Source organism: Ambystoma mexicanum, chromosome 7p, assembly GCF_040938575.1.
Source record: "Ambystoma mexicanum isolate Mex_15411 chromosome 7p, UKY_AmexF1_1, whole genome shotgun sequence".
NCBI lineage: Eukaryota > Metazoa > Chordata > Amphibia > Caudata > Ambystomatidae > Ambystoma > Ambystoma mexicanum.
Window position 1 is genome coordinate 876437559 of NC_090939.1, and position 20023 is coordinate 876457581.

Below are 20023 nucleotides of genomic sequence, written 5' to 3' on the forward strand. Positions count from 1 at the left end.
TGTGACACATTAATGTTCCCAACAAACCATCCAAATGTGGTACATCTCCCACCATTAACAATCCATCTAAGTGCGGTACATATACTAACCCCCTACGTACATCTAAGTGTGGTAACTCATGCTCTTAACAAGGCAGGGCAATTGAGATACAATTATGCCGTATTTATTAATTTTATTACATGAGATTCATTGCCTTTCAGTCATTGCAAAAAATTACATTTATTAATAACAAATGCATTACCTTGATAGCAAAATTATAACCTAGATAGTATAAATGAGCAAACGCAAACTATTTCAAAATAATTGGCTATTCTTACGAGCTTAATACCCAGAGATTTCTAAGCGCGGACCCGGTGAATCGAAGCTGTGTTGCTCCACGTTGTCTTGCTTCCAAGGCGTGTGCTTTGCCACTGAGCTATCCTCCCGAGATTCAAACCCCTCTAGTCATAGTCAGAAAGTCCCCCTCAAATGGCTCAAAAACCTCAATTTATTCATATCAACGACATCCAAGTTATATTAAAAAAAGTATTGTCAGTGTGTGTGGGGGAGGGAATTACTCGGAAGCAGCTGTGACCAACAGGGTGTTTTGGGCCTGGGGTCTAAATGATATAAGGCCCATGGAACCTGTGTTGAGTAATTTGACCATCGAAAATAGGTTTCATTTTGGCTGTAGGCACTTCTTTATTATTGAGGTGGGGGGTGGATAAATGGTGTATCTTTTATCATTCTAACTTTGGCTGCCACCTGTTTGTTTGTTTTATTATTTATATTGCGCACCAGACCCAGAGGTATTGGAGAGGGTTGTTAAGCTTAGGTTACACAGTGGACAGAAATAAGTAAAGCTAAGGTTACAATGCTGTATACATGAAACAGGCAAGGCGAATAGATATATACAGTAAGTAGCATGAGCACATTAATGTAGCAAAAGCAGTGGGGTCTCATGTATACAATAGGTACTAGGAAAGGATGCAGGTGAGGTAGGGTAAGACGTCATGTTCCTTTAGCCAGTGAATGAGACTAGATCTGAATTGTAGGTAAGATTGATCTTCCCTTAAGGCAGGGGGGAGGGAGTTCCAATATTGTGCTGCTTTAACAGGGAAGCTGCTCCCACCGGACTTGGTGAGCTTGAATCTAGGTACTAATAGGAGGTTAGAGTTGGCTTTTCTTAGGGGGCGAAAAGCTGTTTGTCTAGTGAATCTGTCTGTGAGGTATTGTGGAGCTGTGTCGTTAAGGCATTTATGTGTCAAGGATGCAGTTTTAAGGAGGATTTTATCTTTTGTGGAAAGCCAATTGACGGATCCCCTAAGGTCAGATATATGGGCATTTTTTGGGAGACTTAAGGCAGCTCTCAGGGCATTGTTTTGAAGAGTCTGAATTTTGGATGTGATGTATTTGTTACTCCCTATATATAAGGCGTTATAATAATCCAGTTTGGATAAGATTAAGGCTCTCGCTAAAGTGATGCAGTTATTGGGTGAAAGGAAGGGCTTGGCTGCTCTTATTAGCTTGCAAGTTTAGGATGTGGCTGAGGCCATGGCATTAACTTGTTTACCAAAGGTGAGCGTGGAGTCTATGTAGAAGCCAAGGGTTTTAACTACCTTGGTCACAGTAATGTTGTCAATTATATGGGAGGCGTAATTAGGACCTAGTTTTTTAATGTTGGATTGTGTACCTAGAATGAGGAGTTCTGTTTTGTCATTCAGGCATAGACCGTGAGAGGCCATCCATGCCTGGATGATGAGGTAAACTCTGTTCACGAAGGCCAAATCCTTGTCATAATCTCCCATCAACGGGATGAGGATCTGTGTATCATCGGCATAATTTGTGTAGGTGATCCCTAGACCATCTAGATCATCGAAAAGGGGCTTTGTGAAGATGTTGTACAGAGTAGGCGATACGCAGGAACCTTGGGGTACACCGCATGACATAGGTGCAGGGTCCGCAGCTGCTAGGGGCGAGAAGACTCGCATTGTCCTGTTATCAAGGAAGGACTGGATCCAGGCGACTGCCTCCTGAGAGAAACGGGCCGTGGAGACCAGGTGGTTGCAAAGTATAGAGTGGTCTACCAAATCGAACGCTGCTGAGAGGTCAAGGAGTAGTAGGAGTGCCGTCTTACCTTTGTCTCTCAGTGTGTCTATTTGTGCCTTGAGGTCTATGAGTGCACTCTCATAGACCTCATGCTGAGGTCTGAAGCCAGACTGACTAACTCCTAGGAGGTGATTTTGTTCCAGATGGTGCTGAATTTGTAAGTATGCTACTTTATCCAGGATTTTTAGTAGGAATGGCACTGTGGTTATGGGGCGGTAATTAGTTGGGATGGAAGGGTCGAGGGTTTGTTTTTTAAGGAGAGGGAGAACTCAGGAATGTTTCAGGTTGCTAGGTATGGTGCCTGATGTGAACGAGGTGTTAATGAGTTTGGTAATGAAGGGAGAAAGTTCACGGGCAGCGTCTTTTATCATTTGGGCTGGACATGGGTCGCCATGACAGTTGGATGGTTTGATGGTGAGGATAACTTTCTCAACTTCTTTGGTAGATACTTTGCGAAAGTGGAAACTGGGGGTAGGTGGTATGCGTGGAGTTAAAGTAGATTGCGGTGGTGGTAAGATGTTCGTGGCAGACTTAGAAGTAGTAACATTGATATCAGTCTTAGAAGCAGTAATGGTATCTTTTTTTTATTGTTAATCCCCACCTGAAGCTTTGTTATCTTGTTGGCCAAGGCATTTTGTATACTCGTGCACCAATTTTTGTCCTTCAGACTGGAGTCAAAACCTTGAATGGGGGATTCTACCTCTTTAAGGATGGCGAATAATTCTTTGGTATTAGATTTGGTTTGGGAGATTCGGGAGTTGTGGGAGGTTTGTTTAGCTAAGATAATTTCTTTTTTGTAGAGGGTGGCTAGTTTATTCAAATTATTTTTGTTGAGGTCTGAAGGGTCTGATCTCCAGATTTTTTGGCTTAGACGTTTCTCTTGTCTGATAGCTTTCAGATGAGGCGTGAACCAGGTGTTTAAATGTTGGCGGGGTTTGCTCTTTCTGACCTTCAGTGGTGCAATGACGTCTAGAGATGCAAGCATCACTTTGTTGTACATTTCTACCATGGTGGCTGGGTCAGTCTGGTCTGAGATAGAGTTTAGTGTAGGGAGGATGAGGGGGATAAGATTTTCAGGCGTAATATTTCTTTTGTTTCTGGTAGGCGCGGCAGGAGCTATATTGCTAGCATTCGTGGGGGGTGTGGCTTCTAGGGTGAAGGAGATCACATAGTGGTCCGACCAAGGCTGAGGCATTATGGAAGTGATGGTGGTTGGGCAGTTGTGTTCAGCAATCCAATCGAGGGTTCTTCCTTTAATATGCGTGGGTACTGTAATCTTTTGGTTGAATCCTAGTTCCTCGAGGGAGTTATTAATTTGTAAGGCATTAGGGTCTAGTGGGTTGCTAAATCCGAGGTTGAAGTCTCCTAGGATAAGGCATTGTGAAGAATGTTTTAAGTTGTCAGTAAGTTCATGAGATCTTCCTCAAAGGAACCTAGAGGGCCTGGTGGTCGGTATATCAAATGAATGGTGATAGTTTGATTGTTGGCGATGGTGAGTTTGGCCGTGAGAGATTAACAGGAATTTGTATTATGGGTTGTGGAGAGTCTTAGCGTTAGGTTGTTCTTAACAATTATAGCAAGGCCTCCACCTCTGGAGGGGTGTCCGGTCAAATGTTTGACACCAAAATGATCGAATGCCCAAAGGGTCAAGTCAATTTGACCAAAAACAAAAAGGTAGAATTTTTTTTTAAATGTATCTTTTTTTTTTTGTTGCTTTAGTATAGGTAAAAAAAGGTGTTTTAACACCAAAAAACAGGGGTTTGGGGGTGGACCCCCCCCCCACAAAAATAAATCGACCCTTTTTTCGGTCAAATTGACTCGACCCTTTTGTCATTCGATCATTCGCATTCGAACATTTGACCTAGAACCCTATGGAGGTGGTGCAATCCAGTCTCATAAGAGTATAGTTGTCTGGAGTGGCTAGCATAATGGCTGGGCCAGCTGCAGGGTGAAGCCAGGATTCGGTAATGGCCAGGAGGTCTGTTTTCATTTTGGATTATGTCTGCTATATCTGTGGCATGGGCTAGCATAGAGCGGGCATTTCTGAATGCTCCTTTTATGCCAGTTTGGGTGGGTAGAGCAGATAGCGACTGATCTTTGTGTTTGCAGTTCGAGGAGGAAGTGGGATCTCTAAAGAGTCGACAGTTCAGCTGAAGTGGGTGTTGGCCGTTGTTGTCCTTGTTGGGTGGGATATTAGTGGTAGGCTGAGTGTCCCTTGGGCGATTAGTGTTGAGGTGGGCATTAGTTAGGGGATCATAGATTCTTGGGAGTCTGGCGCGAAGTTTAAGGTTTCTCTGTTGGAGACTACATGGTTTAGTGGCCATGCCGGTAAGCTCAAGGGAAACACTTACATGTGATAGTTAGTTCTGTGGCTGGGACATGTTGAAGTCTTGTAAGGTGATCAAGTTGAGGATAGTTCTGAGTAGAACAGTGTAGAGTGACGGCAGATACATAGTATGTTCGTATAAGCGGCTAGAGTGCTAGGAATGTAGGGCTAGGCAAAACTAATCATGACAATCAGGGCCAGCTATGAAGGCGAATACCAGGTATTATATTGGCTAGTTACTAAGCAAGTTCTCACACAATCTAGATGCGACTTTGTTACTATAGGCAAAAATAGGTTGGCAGTGGCTGGTTTCTAAAACAGATTCATAAACAGTCTAAATGCGACTTTGCTAATGTAGGCAGGAATAGATTGGTAATAGCTGGTTACTAAAAGCAGGTTCTTACACAATCTAGATGCGACTTTGCTGATATATAGGCAAAAATAGGTTGGCAGTGGCTAGTTGCTAAAGCAGATTCACAGGCAGTCTAAATGCGACTTTGCTAATGTAGGCAGGAATAGATTGGTAATAGCTGGTTACTAAAAGCAGGTTCTTACACAATCTAGATGCGACTTTGCTGATATATAGGCAAAAATAGGTTGGCAGTGGCTAGTTGCTAAAGCAGTTTCACAGACAGTCTAAATGCGACTTTGCTATTGTGGGCGAGAATAGATTGGCACAGGCAGTCTGTTAGGTAGTCAGGCAGGTTACAAGGACAGTTTCACATAATCTAGATGCACATTTGCTGTTGTGGGCAGGGGCAGGTAGGCAGAGGCAAGTTGCAGGCATTCATGCATACAAAGTAAGTGCGATTCTGCTGCAGAAGGCTGGGATGGGTTTGCATGGGAGTGTCCCTAAGGTGGGTTTTGTACACTGCGAGCAACTTTATAGTTCTAGGTAGCTCGGTATCGCAGTGGTAGCAGCAATGCAGAGAAGGACTGTTTGGTATCTTAGAGCTTAAAACAGTTTAGTAGGTATATAGCTGGTGGGTGCTGCGCAGGAGGAGGATTAAACTTCCTTTCCGGGTGGTGGAGAGGTAGTAATAGGTCATATAATAGTGGCGGCAGATTACGTGGGGCACTTAGGGAATTGTGATCACGAGTAATAGGAGAAGGGGCAATGCGCACGCGTTTAGCAATGAGTGGGGACATGTTGTGTGGCCGTGGTGAAGTGCATGGCTGCAGGCTAAGTGGGAGCAAACAAACAGTGGAAAATATTATTACTGGTGTCAATCGGACTCCCGTTTATAAACAGTGCAGTAGGATGAGCATATGGATTAGGCAATAAGACATGAATAGAGTACAATATGGTCACCCAGTGAAATGCAACGGCAACAATGAATAGTAATGTTACCTTTGCGTGGAGCCAAGGTGTGAGAGCCAGGGGGTCTGGCAGACGGCAGACATGGCATAAACAGGCATGAAACAGGTGCTGACCTTCTTTCCTTGGGCCTTGGAGGAAGTGGGCCGGCTACGCCTGCCGGGGGCCAATCAGGGAGATATAGGCCAATCGGCAGAAGGCAATGGCTGCTGGGGACCTGGTTAGGCTCTGGAAGCTGGCAACAAAGAACAGTCGGCCATCTTTGAGCGTGTTAGGTACCTTGTGTGCCTTAATGGTAAAGAAAGGTGCAGCATCAGTATTATGGGGGGAATCCGGAAATGAATTATCAACTCTTGTTGTAAATAATCACGGGATAACATACTTGAGGTAGCGATACACAACAGTTTGTGTTTACAATAGGTAGAAAGAAGCTACTACCCTCCTTTGTTAAGCTTTTTAACGTGTCTGAGCGGATACCAATGGGTTCTGCTTCATTGTCATGAAGGCAGGCTACTTGTACAGGAGATCCTGCCCCTCCCGAGGTAGTTCTGTCCAGGGTGTTCATGGTCAAGGATGATGTGCCCTTTATAACAGGCTCTTTACGCATTCATAAACCATGGCTCAAGGCTAGCTGATTGTTTTGATGCTCCGAACAAGGTCATTGTTTTCCATCCCGTCTTCCAATAAGAACTTAACATTAAGTTTGGCATAAACATTCATGGCATTATGAAATATGTCAGCAGCCCAAACAGGCATTATTGGAGATTTTAAAGTACAATAATTTGCTAATCGATTAATATAGATCAGTCAACAGACACTGCAAAGGGCAATGCAACAATTTATTTATTTCTTTATTTGTATTTGCAAAGTGCACTACAGCCCTTAGGCATCGAGGCGCTGTTGCAAGAAGATGTCTTAGTTACAGGAGTATGAGGGCGTGCTTGTGGATTACAGGAAGCGTGTCCTTCGCGAAATAAAACAGGAGGTAGGTACATGGTGAAATAGCGTGAATCATAACTTTAGAACAGAAACAGGTTACATTAAGTGAGTGATGGGTTACTGAAGAAAGTCAAAGTGTAGACGCCCAAGAGGCCGGTTTATACAAACAGCCATGTTTTAATGGCTTTCCTGAAGGCTGTGTGAATCAATGCTTCTTAGGTGAGTTGGTAGAGCATTCCATTGTGAAGCAGCGATGAAACGGATGCTCGAGCCTCCTGCGCGGGACCTCAAGGTTTTAGGAACAGAGATAACGAGGTGCCGTGTGGTTGAGACATTTATGTGCGATGGCGAGGGTTTTGAAGGTGATGCGTTCCTTAATGGGGAGCCAATAGACTAGTCTTCTAGTGGCAGAGATATGTTCTTTCTTTGAGATACCAGTGGCATCCCGGAGGGCATTGTTCTGTATGGTTTGAAGTTTTTTATGTTTTTTGCAGCAGTGCTACTAGGAGGGTGTTCCAGTAGTCTAACCGGGAGCCAATTATTGCCCTAGCAATGGTGAGGCAGTTCTGTTTGGACAAGAAGGGCTGGCTGCGGTGATCAGTTTTGAATGGTAATCAGAGGCAGATGCAATCGCATTTACTTGTCTGCTCATGGTAAGCTTGGAGTCTAGGAAGACCCCCAAGGTTTTGACTGCCTGAGACACGAGAATGGGAGCATTGTCAACGGTGAAGGACTTGTAACTTTCGTCAAGTTTTTTTTAATAAAAGCACAGGTCCGTATAGCTTCCTAGACTATCTCGCTGGACTCTAGAAGGTTTGAGAGCTTTATTGCCCTGATACTAATCCCCACTGTGAAGCCGCAGCGAGCAACATTTCGGGTCATTATTGGTTTAATAACTTGAGAGGCTTAAGCCAGTGAGCCTGCCGTTGTTATTTTTCCAGCAGCATTGTTCTCCTTGCCTGCGAATGCTGGTCACGAGTTTCTCTCCTTCATTAAGTTTAGCCAGAGGCTTGGACTCATGCTGGGCCGGGGCGCCCTGGTGGAGTCCCTGGCAATGTATAGAAGTTGTTACCTGATTGTTGGGGTCCTTCTTCTCTTAAACCCAGGTTTATATCACTGTAGGCCACATGACTAATCTCTGTGATCATTCCAATCTAATGGAAAGGAGAGCAATCTGATCCCAAGTGCTATAGTCCCATTTCTTTGAGTAATATTTCTCTCAGTTATAGGGAGAATTCCCGTAAATTGATTACAGGACTATGTTGATGGTTTTGGATTAGATTCACAGCTGGGTTTATGGTGTCCATGGAAACCTCTGAACAGTACCTGAACATTTTGTGGGCCATTGACAAGTGCTTTTGGGCAATAAAGTGTGTGCTGTCCTTGGCCTTCGACAAGATGAATGTCCAATCCCTGTGGTCTGTCCACGTCAGCCTGGGAATGGATGAAGAATTGCGGAATACAATTGTAATCTATAGGGGTAGCCAGGTTTATATGGCCTTTGGTAAAGCAGGGATCACACTATCAGGTGGTGACCGGTCATCACATCAGACCGCCAGCACTGTTTTAGGATGGAACGCCCTGAGCAATACTACAGATGGGAGTGGAGGCTCCATCCATCATGGACACGCTGCCTCTATCCCTGGGAGCAGCAGCGCTCACGTTGGAAGTGCACACTATTTTAGGTCCCTTACTCTAGCCTTCTGCTCACTCCAACACTACGCTGAAGGCCATAGAAGAATCTGCTTTCATCCCGGCGTCCTGCTTCTAAGTTCGTTCCTCCTTTTTGGCTTGCTATGTGGCTGATCATGAACACCAGGTTCTTTATTGTGCACTGAAGCTATTGACCCACAAGACGGGTGGTTACCCGTATTTCATGGACCCTCTGCATGCTTACCCTGGTTATTCCTTGCCTATGACTCTGGGAACTTGAAAAAACTCGTTGTGCTCCCAACTGGTCTTGCCCCAGGCTAACCAACACCCCCTGCCTGACAATACTCCTCAATTAAAAGTAGGGCTCTCGCACCCGGTCCAGTCGCTCCTGAGCCTGCTGCTTCTATCCCCATCATAGCCACCCTATCAGTTGCAGTGCCCTTCCCGTCAACCTCAACGGAAAGATATTTAGGGGATCCTAAGGCCTACCGTACTTTTTTCCTGTGTCGACTGACCGCCTTCCAGGATTCTGCATCGAGAGCTGCCTATGTAATCCTACTTTGGGTGGATTAGCAGCCAATGAGCCTAATCCGCTTTTGGAAACAAACTATCCTATTTTTTACATAGACTTCATCGTTTTTGATACTTGACACCAGACATAGGTTGCAGACCTCGATAGGGAAACCTGGAGCATTTGCAGTATGTGGCTAAATGTAACCAGCTAGTGGCAACCAACTCCTTGCCTAAGGCCAAGAGAATGATCCAAAGGATGCCCTTGTAATGCTACAGTTGTTACCGGCTTCCTTTCTGGAATTTCTGGATTTGATGCTGCAAACCTTTACAGCATCTGCTAGAACGCAGGGGAGAATGGGTTAGACCCGGACCACTGCTGGACCTGCACCGTGTTCGCTGAACGCTATCAGACACCCCCCACCCCTGAGTCAGCTAACCCCAAAAGCCCCCCTGAAGCAATGCAATTGTGTAGGATATGAGGCCTGCTGTCTGATTCAGAGCCCCAATGCAGACACCTTGCTGGGTTACTTTTATAGCAGCAAAACGGGCCATTACATTTGTGCTCATCCAGTAAGGCATGGTCAAAGTGCAGGAAAAGTAAAGGCCCGGTCCTGAGCGAACCACAGAACCAGAGCCCCTTGACACCAGTTCTCTGGACAATGACACAAGACCCATATTCTGCGAGCCACATGTTTACGTGGCCATAACGATTCAGTGGGGGAATAGATCACTGGTACGGTCCGCCGCCCCGATCAATTCTGGTGCCACCAGCAACTATGTGTACCTGATTTATGCTCAATCCATGGGATTGCCCATGGAACCAAAAGCTGCCGCTGAGCCCATACATTTGATCAATGGGAGGGATTTATCTTCAGGATGATTAAGGCAGCATACGGTACCTATTACGGATTAATTTATGTATGAAAGGTATTACCCAAATTGGTCATTTCCAATTGACCGGATGTAAATCTGGCTGAAATCGGCCAGTACCATTTGATCGTTTGGAAACGACCAATTTGGGTAATCACAACCAAACATGCAGAGCAGGGATGGCCTCTGCTCCCCATGTTTGGTAGTGATGGCCTTTGGGGGTAGCAGGGGTGAAACCCACTTCCGAAGTTCTGGCGGTGAGGGATGGGGGAAAAAAACGGACCCGGCGGAGTCAGATCAGACCCACGTAGGAGGGACAGATCGAACGCTGCAGGGTCAGAAACAAAGCAGACGGCGAAAAGGTAACTAGAGGGTGCATGTGGTGGGATATGGGGTGCGTGAGGGGTTTGAGTTTGGCAAATTTGGCTGCAGCAAGATTGGCTTTGTGGCCGAATTGCCCATGGTCAATTCGGCCACGAACAATTGTGCCACGGCCAAACTGTATACATCCGTATGAAAACCACTACACAGAGATGTCTTAGATTTGATTGACGTCTGTACTTTGGAATAGTGTTGGGAACTCCATGGTTGGCCTTACACAACCCCTTCATCTATTGGGTGTCCCAATGCATTTCTTTTCCTTTACCTTGTAGTGGGATGCCGGGGGGAGCCTGCTCTAGAACGTGGAGCTGTCCTCGGCTGCTTGTGTGGCCGCTCCTTTCCGTAGCAGCTGCTTACTGCCCTCCGATTCCTCCCGAATATTGTGAATACTCCGAGGTCCTTGGCAAGAAAGAGGCAGAAAGGCTGCCCCTGCATCAGCAATACGACCGCCTCATGGACTTCATAGAAGGGGCCAAGTTATCTTGCAGTCACATATATGTACTCACTGATGCAGGAGATAGGCTACCCCGCGCTCTATCTTCCCGCACAGTAAACTCGAGATGTTAGAATTTTTGGTGCAAAACTTGTGTGTTATTGGAGTATGATGCAAGCAGCAAGCATTTGTTTAGAATGCCTGGTTTTGAATGAGTACCTAGCATATATCTTGAGTACCCAGGTACTTTATGTCAATAGCTGCCTGTCATCTCATGTGTGTGCATGCTCGATAGACGTTTGAAGGCATCTTAGCTGCCCATTTGGCATTAAATACCCTTGCTTAGCATGATGCAAGTGCCTGGTTATTGGAAGGCAATACATACAATGTGATTTCAGTCGCTGGTAAATTGTGTCTACCTGCTTTATGCTGTGTGAGTCTGGAAATATGACGAAAATAACTGGTAACACAAAAACAAGTTCACTACACAAAAGCCCAAACTGTTGACTTTACAAGTGTCGTTTGGGCTAGATGTTGCTATCTGTGACATTAGCTGGTGTACACGTTACCCGCGCCTCTGCGCTAGGATTCCTGAGTGACCAGTGTAGACGAAAAAGGTTGATTGGCATCCAGACATATAGGTGCATGGTGCCAGCGTGGCATGCAGCTTCATGCACACTTTGTAAGTCTAGCAGGGAGTGCATTCGATTTCTTTCCTCTGTTTCCTCTGTTATTAAACTCCTAAGTTACTATGAGGATATATTTTCAGCTACTACACACCCTTACCACTCTCGTGAGGAAAGTAGCAGTTTAACAATATGACCCCCCAAATGATGCCTTTCTTAGAACAAAAGTCAAAAAACTAGGCTGGACCCAGAGCCATAGCTAACTACCGGCCAAGCTCAACTCTCCTTCACGAGGCAAAATGGATCAAAAGTGCTGCAGCTTTCCAATTGCAGGAGTACAGTGACCACCACTGCCTCTTCGTGACAAGCAGTTAGGTTTCTAATCTGGCAGAATTAGTAGAAAGAGCATTCCTGGATACCGGAGAGGAAAGATTCTGCTACACCTGGACACAGGCCACCTGGTGGCCATCCTCCTCCTGGATCTGACGGCCGCATGCGACACAGTGGACCACAACCCCTTGCTGTCTAGACTGGAATCCCACATGGGCATTAGCTGTGAAGCCCTCACCTGCATCCTATCCTTCCTTAAAAGCCACTCTGCCATAGTGTAGTGGGGTGGTTTCTCATCTTGCCCATTCAAGCTACTCGCTGGAGTCCCACAAGGATCATCTCGGTTTCCATAGGTTTTCAATGTTTAAACCCACCCCTTAAAACCCCTTGCAGTTTTCCTAGAGTCTTTTGATATGGCATTCAACATCTATGCCAGTGACTCGCAGATCAGAATCCATCTGGAAAGGGGCCTGTGCTCTCAACCTGGGAGCTTGCCAATCCGCCATACATGCCGGGATGAGTGACAGCCCACTTTTCCTCAACACTGAAAAGGCAGATAATCCACTTCTATGTTGATCAGCCATGCCGACCCATTGTCCTTCTGATCTCAATCCGGCACAACCTCCAGCGGTAAAACTCAAAAACCTTCTTGTCAACTTTGAAATGTAACCTTCACACATCACTTCTCTACCACGTCAAACATCTGCAACCTCACTCTGAGGAAAAAGCGCATTTGGAAACCTTCTGACATCATTTGCTAAGAATCCTAGACTCCAGTTGGTCCCGGGCCTTAGAATGTGTAAACTGGGCTAGTCTAACAGTCTCCTGATGGGCTTACTCAACAATGATACTACTCACATCCAAGCAATCCGAAACAGGACAGCACAATTGGTGTTCAGTTTGAGAAAACACTACCAGATCACAGAAGCTTTAAAAAGCCCTCTCTAGCCTCCTGTACAGCACAGCTTAGAGTTCAAAGCCACCTCCATTACAAGAAAAGAATCTAGGAAGGCCGGTTCCAAGAACATCTCCAACCGCCCGGTCATGCATATCCCTAGGAGAACACTCAAATGCCACCTGGCCTAGTAGGATCGTTGTCTGTCTTCCCTCTGTTCCCCCTCTCTTGCCTCGTTGCGCCTTGAAACACTTGTGTATAGGCGCGTTATGAATGCCATACATCATATTATGGCGATTTGAAGTATTTTGTGTAAATATGGTGCTTCACAAAACACCAAATATATAAGAATAAAAAATATATTTTCTATCCATCTGGGATGACCTAAAAACAAACGCAGACTCCAACACAACATCTGCCCTTATCCTGCTCGACCTCTCCGCAGCCTTCGACACAGTCAGCCATGACACCCTAACCAAAAGACTAGAAGACATAGGCATAACAGACACAGCGCTACGCTGGACTAAATCATTCCTAGCAGACAGAACTGAAACCATCTGGATCAAACCCTTCAAATCCACCCCACGAGTCAACGACTGTGGAGTACCACAAGGATCCTCCCTATCACCACTGTACTTCAACATCTACCAAACCCCAGTAATCAGAATCTTCAAGAAACACAACATCAAATGCTACAACTACGCAGACGACACTCAAATCATCTACAAGATCGAAGACACCCAAGCCGATCATTCAAACTTAACCGACTGTCTAAAAGAAGTATTCAACTGGATGAATGCCAACAACCTGAAAATCAACCCAGGAAAAACCGAAATCATGATCATATCCAAAGACCAAGAGAAGGAAACCGCCATCCCGTGGCCAACGGAAATGGGATCTGCACCGTCACCATCCAAGGTAGTAAAAAATCTGGGAGTCCTGATGGACAACACCCTAACCTTAGAACCGCAAATAAACGCAACAGTCAAGAAATGCTTCTTCCTCCTCCACACGGCAAGAAAAATACTACCTTTCCTCTCCTTCACACACAAAACACTCACCATCGTCGGCCTCATCATGTCAAGTATCGATTATGCAAACAGCCTCTACCTCGGTATACCGGAATACCTAATGAAGAAATTACAACGGATCCAAAACACAGCTGCCAGACTACTCCTCAAACTATCCAGAAGAGACCACATCACCCCGGCCCTAAAAACACTACACTGGCTCCCAGTAAAACAGCGTATCATCTTCAAAACAATGTGCATAACGCACAGGGCAATCAGCGGACAAGGAGCAGAATTCCTACAAAAAAAAATAACAATCTACAAGCCAACGAGACCACTCAGATCAACCAACGAAATCCGACTGGAACAAAAACCTTACATCAAGAAGAAACTCGGAGGCACCGCTTTCTACCACTTAGCCGCGAAAACCTGGAACAACACCCAAAAGTAATAAGGAACACCAAAGATCACCTTAAATTCAGAAAACTACTAAAAACTTACCTCTTCAACACCAGAGACTAAAACCGAAACAACAATAAAACAAACGACTCAAAAAAGGACACTGACAAACCCATAGAACGACAGAAGTACTCCAAGCACCAGTAGGGCTGACGCTGGACACAAGGGTCCACCTGCGAGACCCAGGGAGACGGAGGCAACAACTTCAGCCAACCCTTGCCACCCCCCCCGCCCGTACAGCCACAACTAGGTACCACAGGGCTGTGGTACGAACGAGATACCACCAATCACCCCACAATCGGAAGTATGGACACTAGCAGCTGCGCTAATCATGGGGGGGGGGGGGTAAGGAGCATGCAAAGTTATTAAGGGAGCGGGCAGAGGGGACAGCTAAATCCTCAAACGGCCTCGAATGCAAAAACGGGCACATACCCCCTGAGGCACAGGGCGTACAAGCATTCCGCTGTGTAAGATTACACAAGCCCAACTGGCTCAATCCAGGATAGAGATACCAACTAACCAATACCACTAACAATTTCCTTCTCTGCATACACCTCTCAAACTCCAAATCAAACACAACCACAAACCTCTAGCGCAGCAAACCGCAAGAACTTCACTACACTGCAACAACAAAACAAAACACACACAGACTCGCACATCAGCACACAACGACTACCGGCCGCATACACCCAGGCCCAGCCGACGGAACCACCGGGCTGAGGCTGCCAACAGCACATCACTGCTCTCTTGCACTTTTCCAGCCTCCACCCACTAACCCACACCTCCCTCCCTCTTTCAGAGCTGCCAGAGCGCCAGGGGACCACTCCGGTGGTGATAGTGCGCGGTACAAATGACCTTTAACATTAATATTAACATCACTAAATGCAACACAGCCTGGAGAGAAAAATAACAACCTTGATATTAATTATAGACTATGTTCCATAATTAGAGTGAACAGATAATCCCCCCCACCCCTCCTCCTCTGATCTTCCGCCAAAGGCTATTGCCTTATTTTCGTCAGGAGTATCACCTGGCCTGGCAGATTGTCACAAATGCCATGTTTGCTGAAAACTGATCATTTCTATTCCTTTGAAGAAAGGCTGAACATGGACAAAAATAGCTGCATTCTTACACTCACTTTATTCCATGAAATAATGTGTAGTTCTTGTTTATGGTACGACTCTGTCCAGATGCCTCGTACCTTCATCAGACTGGGGCCCACCCCCCAAGCCTGAAACTAAAGGTCCTGCGTAGACAGAATCTGCCACTGAGCATCTTGTGAGGCAAACGTCAGACCTTCTCATGGAGTTTGCTTAAGGACAGCCTGGGTAAGAAGCCGATAGCCTGACTCTTCATATTTTGAACGAGCAGTGCTTCATAAATCTACAGTGGTGAAAGGGGCAGGCTCCACTTTGTAAAGAATTTTGTTTAGAACATAGTGTGCAAATGCTCCTGTTCCCCTTCAAAGGCCCATGGCAACCACTGTGGAACTGGTGGTCTGACTTTTGTGGCTGATGCAGGCCTCGGAAATTCTTAATAATCACACTAGATCTGCAGGGCGAGTTCCTTAGTTTATATACTCGACCTAAGGGTTGCAGGTGACACAATATTTAGCAATGCATTCTGTAAAATGGTGCATGTCACCATGAGCACACTTTGTATTTGGTGCAATGCTGCCACCCAAAAGTCATCCATGCACAGTGAAACCTTTATTTGCCATTTACTGTAAACAAAGTTTGTTTGTAGTAAATGTCAAATAAAACTTTTTAACATCCCCATAGTCGTCAGCAAGGTAAAGTACCATGTAAATGGTACACCCCCTTCATAACATCTACTCGCCAATGCGAGTGGGCTTGTTCAGTTTGGGAGCCCTGTGATGTATGGCAAGGAAAGATGACTTGTGAGCTTGTTCTCGGAGCAGTGTATTAGTGTGAAGTTGGTCAGTTGGCAATAGGGAACTTGGATGTGAATGTGTGTGTGGGTTGTCTATGCCGTATTCATGTAAATTGATAAGTGATTTATTTATATGTACCTTTCCGTCGCAGTACTGCCTCGAGGATAGCTTGGTGGCAACATGCTCGCCTTGGAAGCAAGACGACACGAAGCAACACAGGTTCGATCCCCGTGTCCACGCTTAGAAACCTCAGGATATTTAAGCGCGTTATAAATATGCAACTAAGACAACAACAAAACATTTTGAAACAACGCCTCGATGCCTCCGGGCTGTGTGAGCGCTTTAGAAAATGCAAAATAAAAAATACTGTGGTCACTGATGGCAGGGATCCATCCGCATCTCAGCTCAAGACTGGCAGCATTTTGGCTTGGAATATACTTGTGCTATAATGGCATGTTTTAGTGTTGTGATGAATTGTTATGCACAGAGGGATTGAGTGGCAGTTCATGCTGCCATAATCTCACTATGTGCCATCCTAAATTAGTCACACACAAATACTCTGGACGTTTGTGCATGTGCCCTAAACTGGCATCCACATTGTGTAATGGAGGCATGCAAGCTAGTTTGTGGATGATGCTGGGGAAAGCATTCGCTGCCCACCAATATGGCCAAAGATTGTAATATGTGGCATGTGTGCTTTGCCATAGGGGCCCTCGATCCCTGAGCCATGAATGGGGGGTGAGGGGGGTGAAAGGCACGTCTCCAGTCAGGGCCCAGACTAACCATTGGGCCGCACCCAATGGAAGTTGGAAGCCCCACATGGGTATACCGGGCAAGACCTCTGAAGTAGCTATGCTGAGACCCTTCACTTTATTCAAGGCATTCTGTTTGTGCAACAGTTCTGGTTTCAAAGCCTTCGTTCTTGTCACTAAATCTTTGAGTAAGTTATTGGTATACGTGTACACATGTAATTACTCTCTCATGTCCTTACTGCAAGTTAATGGTTTCAGGATTGTGCCTCTAAATAGATGGGAGGCACCAGTGTATTAATGTTTTCTGGGGGGTTTTCTGTTGTTACAGAGGCCGAAGAAACCCCCTCCTCCGGCAGCTACAGTATTGAAGTCGGGCACAGGTAAGAGGCTGCATGCGCTTTTATTCACTCCATGAACATTGTGAACTAAAATGTGTAGGAATGCAGACCAGGATTGAGTAGAATGTAAGCGGTAATAGTGATGTAGAAAATGCAATTGTTTTAATTATTTACTTTTAGAACATGATCAGCACCTCTGCCTGCGTCATCCTAATCGGGTCGGCATGAAGTGCGCTTAAAATGTGATATGCCTCCGTCTCTCCTGCTGGCTCCTAATTTAATTGAAGAATACATGACCATCACCAGGCAAGGCCAACATCAATGACATCGCCCCTCTTCTGAGACATGGACTCGGCAATGCAGCAACTTCACCCACATCCGCCGCAAGCCCATCAACACCCCCTCACTATCCACAACATAGAAGTTGATGTGTGCCAGCGTCCACTCAGCTATCACCCATGCAGCTGACATCGCCAACCTCATCACTTCACTCGACCTTGAAGCCATCTTCCTCACTGAGACCTGGCTGACACCCACCTCCACCCACATCCTAAACGTCCTTGTCCGCAACGGCTACAGCATCCGCCAAACAAAACAGGCGGAGGTCTTGCAGTCATACACAGACCTTGTGGCCCTGCACCAGACTTGGCGTTGACAGCAATGGCTCCTTCAAAGTCCTCTCCTGACACTTTGTGCTCTACCCGATGGACAGTCCCCTTCCATCTCATCTACAGACCACCCAAATCTAACACCACCTTCATCAGAGACTTCACTGACCTGGTCACCACCATGTCCCTCATGCACGCCAACAACATCTTCCTAGGCGACTTCAACCTCCCAGGCAACAAGGCCACCAAACTGATCAAGGAAGCTCTCCTCCGCCTGCTCGACAGCCTCATAGAGCACATGAAAAAGACCCAACACACAGGAAAGGTAACATCCTTGACTTAATCCCTCCACTACAGCCCTCCTCTCGCGCTTGACTGGTCGGACGACCTAGCCGTGCCTTTCAACATTCTGCACACCACCCCAGTTGACTTCTTCCAGCAGAAACCCAGAAGACAAACCTTCAGGTGCTTCAAGAACTTCTCCTCACAGAAGACCTTGCCAACCTATACCTTACATGGACCGAACACCCCCAACGGAACTGCGACTATCTACTGGAAGCACTCAATGCCATCCTTTCAGCCTCCACCGACTGGCGCGTGCCTCTGACAAAACGCATCTGCAAACCGAAATGGTCAGCACCCTGGTACACGCAAGAACTCAACCTCCGCAAAAGAGTCATCATAAAACAAGAGAAAACTTGGCACCACCCTAGGCCTGCATCCGATTTGGCGCTCCTCAAGGAACTCTGAGCAACCCGCCAAAAACTAATCAACACTGCCAAGGTCTCCTATCTGAAGACCATAGCAGAAGCGGGCAACAAAAGAAGAGCCCTCTTCAAAGCGGTCAAGCAGTGCGTCAACCCGCTACCCAACCTTGCCATACCACACTTCCTCGAAAAATCCACCACCATCAACACCTTCTTCATCGACGAAATCAGCAAGATTTGCCAGCACATAGACGCCAGATTTGCATCCACAGACCCACCTCACTTCCCTCCTCGCAATATCTCCACACCCTGGACAACATTCCAGACACTCTCTACAGAGGACCTGGTAGAAACCCTGGCCGCCCTCAAAGCCACATCGTACTCGCAGCATCCATCCTCAAGACCCTCCCCACAGAAGCTCTCCTTCCCTACCTCGAGATAATCAACAGCTCTCTAACTCAAGGCACCTTCCCATCGACCCTAAAAACAGGAGAAATCCTCCCTCTACTAAAGAAACCCACTCTGGACCCCGACAACCTATCTAACTATCGCCTCATCACCCATCTTCCCTTCCTAGGTAAGATCATCTAGAAATCAGTAGCTGCACAACTGTATCAACACCAACAATCGCCTCCAAATCTACCAATCTGGATTCAGACCCAAATGCAGCATGGAGACAGGAACAATACAGGTGGTCGACGACGTCCTCAACATCCTTCACGATGGCCAACCATGCCTCCTGGTTCTACTCAACCTCTCGGTCGCTTTTGACACAGTAGACCACCTGGCGCTTATGGACACCATACATTGGCGCATGGGGATCAGCAACCATGTCTTACGCTGGTTCAAGTCCTTCCTCGCCAACCACGAGCAGTTTGTTCACATGGACTCCCCTAGATCGCCAATGCTACCAGTCCCATGTGGAGTCCTGCAGGGTTCTATCCTCTCCTCAGTGATCTTCAATCTATACATGGTGCATCTGAGAGCCCTCCTAGCCACACACAACAACCACATCCACCATTATGCGGACGACACACAGCTATACCCCAAGATCGACTCCATCAAGGACATCCATAGGCTCAAAACATGCCTCTAGCTGATCCAGTCTTGGATGTCCAGTGCATACTTGAAGCTCATCCCCTCCAAGACCGAATTCCTACTCCTCAACAACAACACTGAATACCCAGACATGCCGAATTGGCTATCACCCATGAACTCTGAGGGCTTCACACCCAAGTTCACCTCCTGAGCCAAGTAAATTTCCACATTCAGAGCGGCGTGTAGCGAGTCTGCAGCCGTCTCCTCTCCTAGGGAGTGTGACCGCAACATAGCCAATCCTTATTGTGCCAAGTATCAACATCCTGTAATTATTCCCTCACTATGCTGGAACTGGACAACAGCAAATCAATAGTCCAAGTCCTATAATAGGTTGGAAGTAAGACATTTTTCGATGCGATTAACAACACATTTGATTTCAGATAGTTTGCTACAGGGTTCTTGTTAATATTACTGCTTTCAATTTTGGAGATCTGTTTTGTGGAGGTATGTTCACATGTGGCCTTAGTCCAAGATGCGATAACTAAAGATCTTAAAATCATATACATGGCACATCCTTGAGCTCCTCAAGGTGGAAGAGTATGTTCCTGACCCAAAACGTCTGTCTGTGATTGTACTGTAACAGCTTCCCATTCCCAGAATCCCTCACACGTCATGGACCTAAATTCTAACAGGCATGCCGCGTGTTGAGAAAGCTTCATGTTAAAAAGGTGGTCAAAAGTCCTGCCGGTTTGTGTAATTTCATGGTTTTCATTAATTGCTCCATGCCCTTGTGGTGACATTTTCGAACTAGAGCCTGCAACCATCGGCTACACAGATGTTTTGGA

At 46.2% G+C, this 20023-nt stretch overlaps 1 protein-coding gene across 2 annotated transcripts in view; it reads left to right on the top strand.

The window, feature by feature from the left end:
* The window catches only part of SH3KBP1 (SH3 domain containing kinase binding protein 1), a 1496599-nt gene that overhangs the window by 1272605 nt on the left and 203971 nt on the right, over nt 1–20023 (top strand). For both annotated transcript variants that reach the window (XM_069637105.1, XM_069637106.1), the window contains one exon: nt 16816–16867. In XM_069637105.1, the coding sequence (XP_069493206.1) occupies nt 16816–16867 (52 nt within the window). The remainder of the gene's footprint in view (nt 1–16815; nt 16868–20023) is intronic.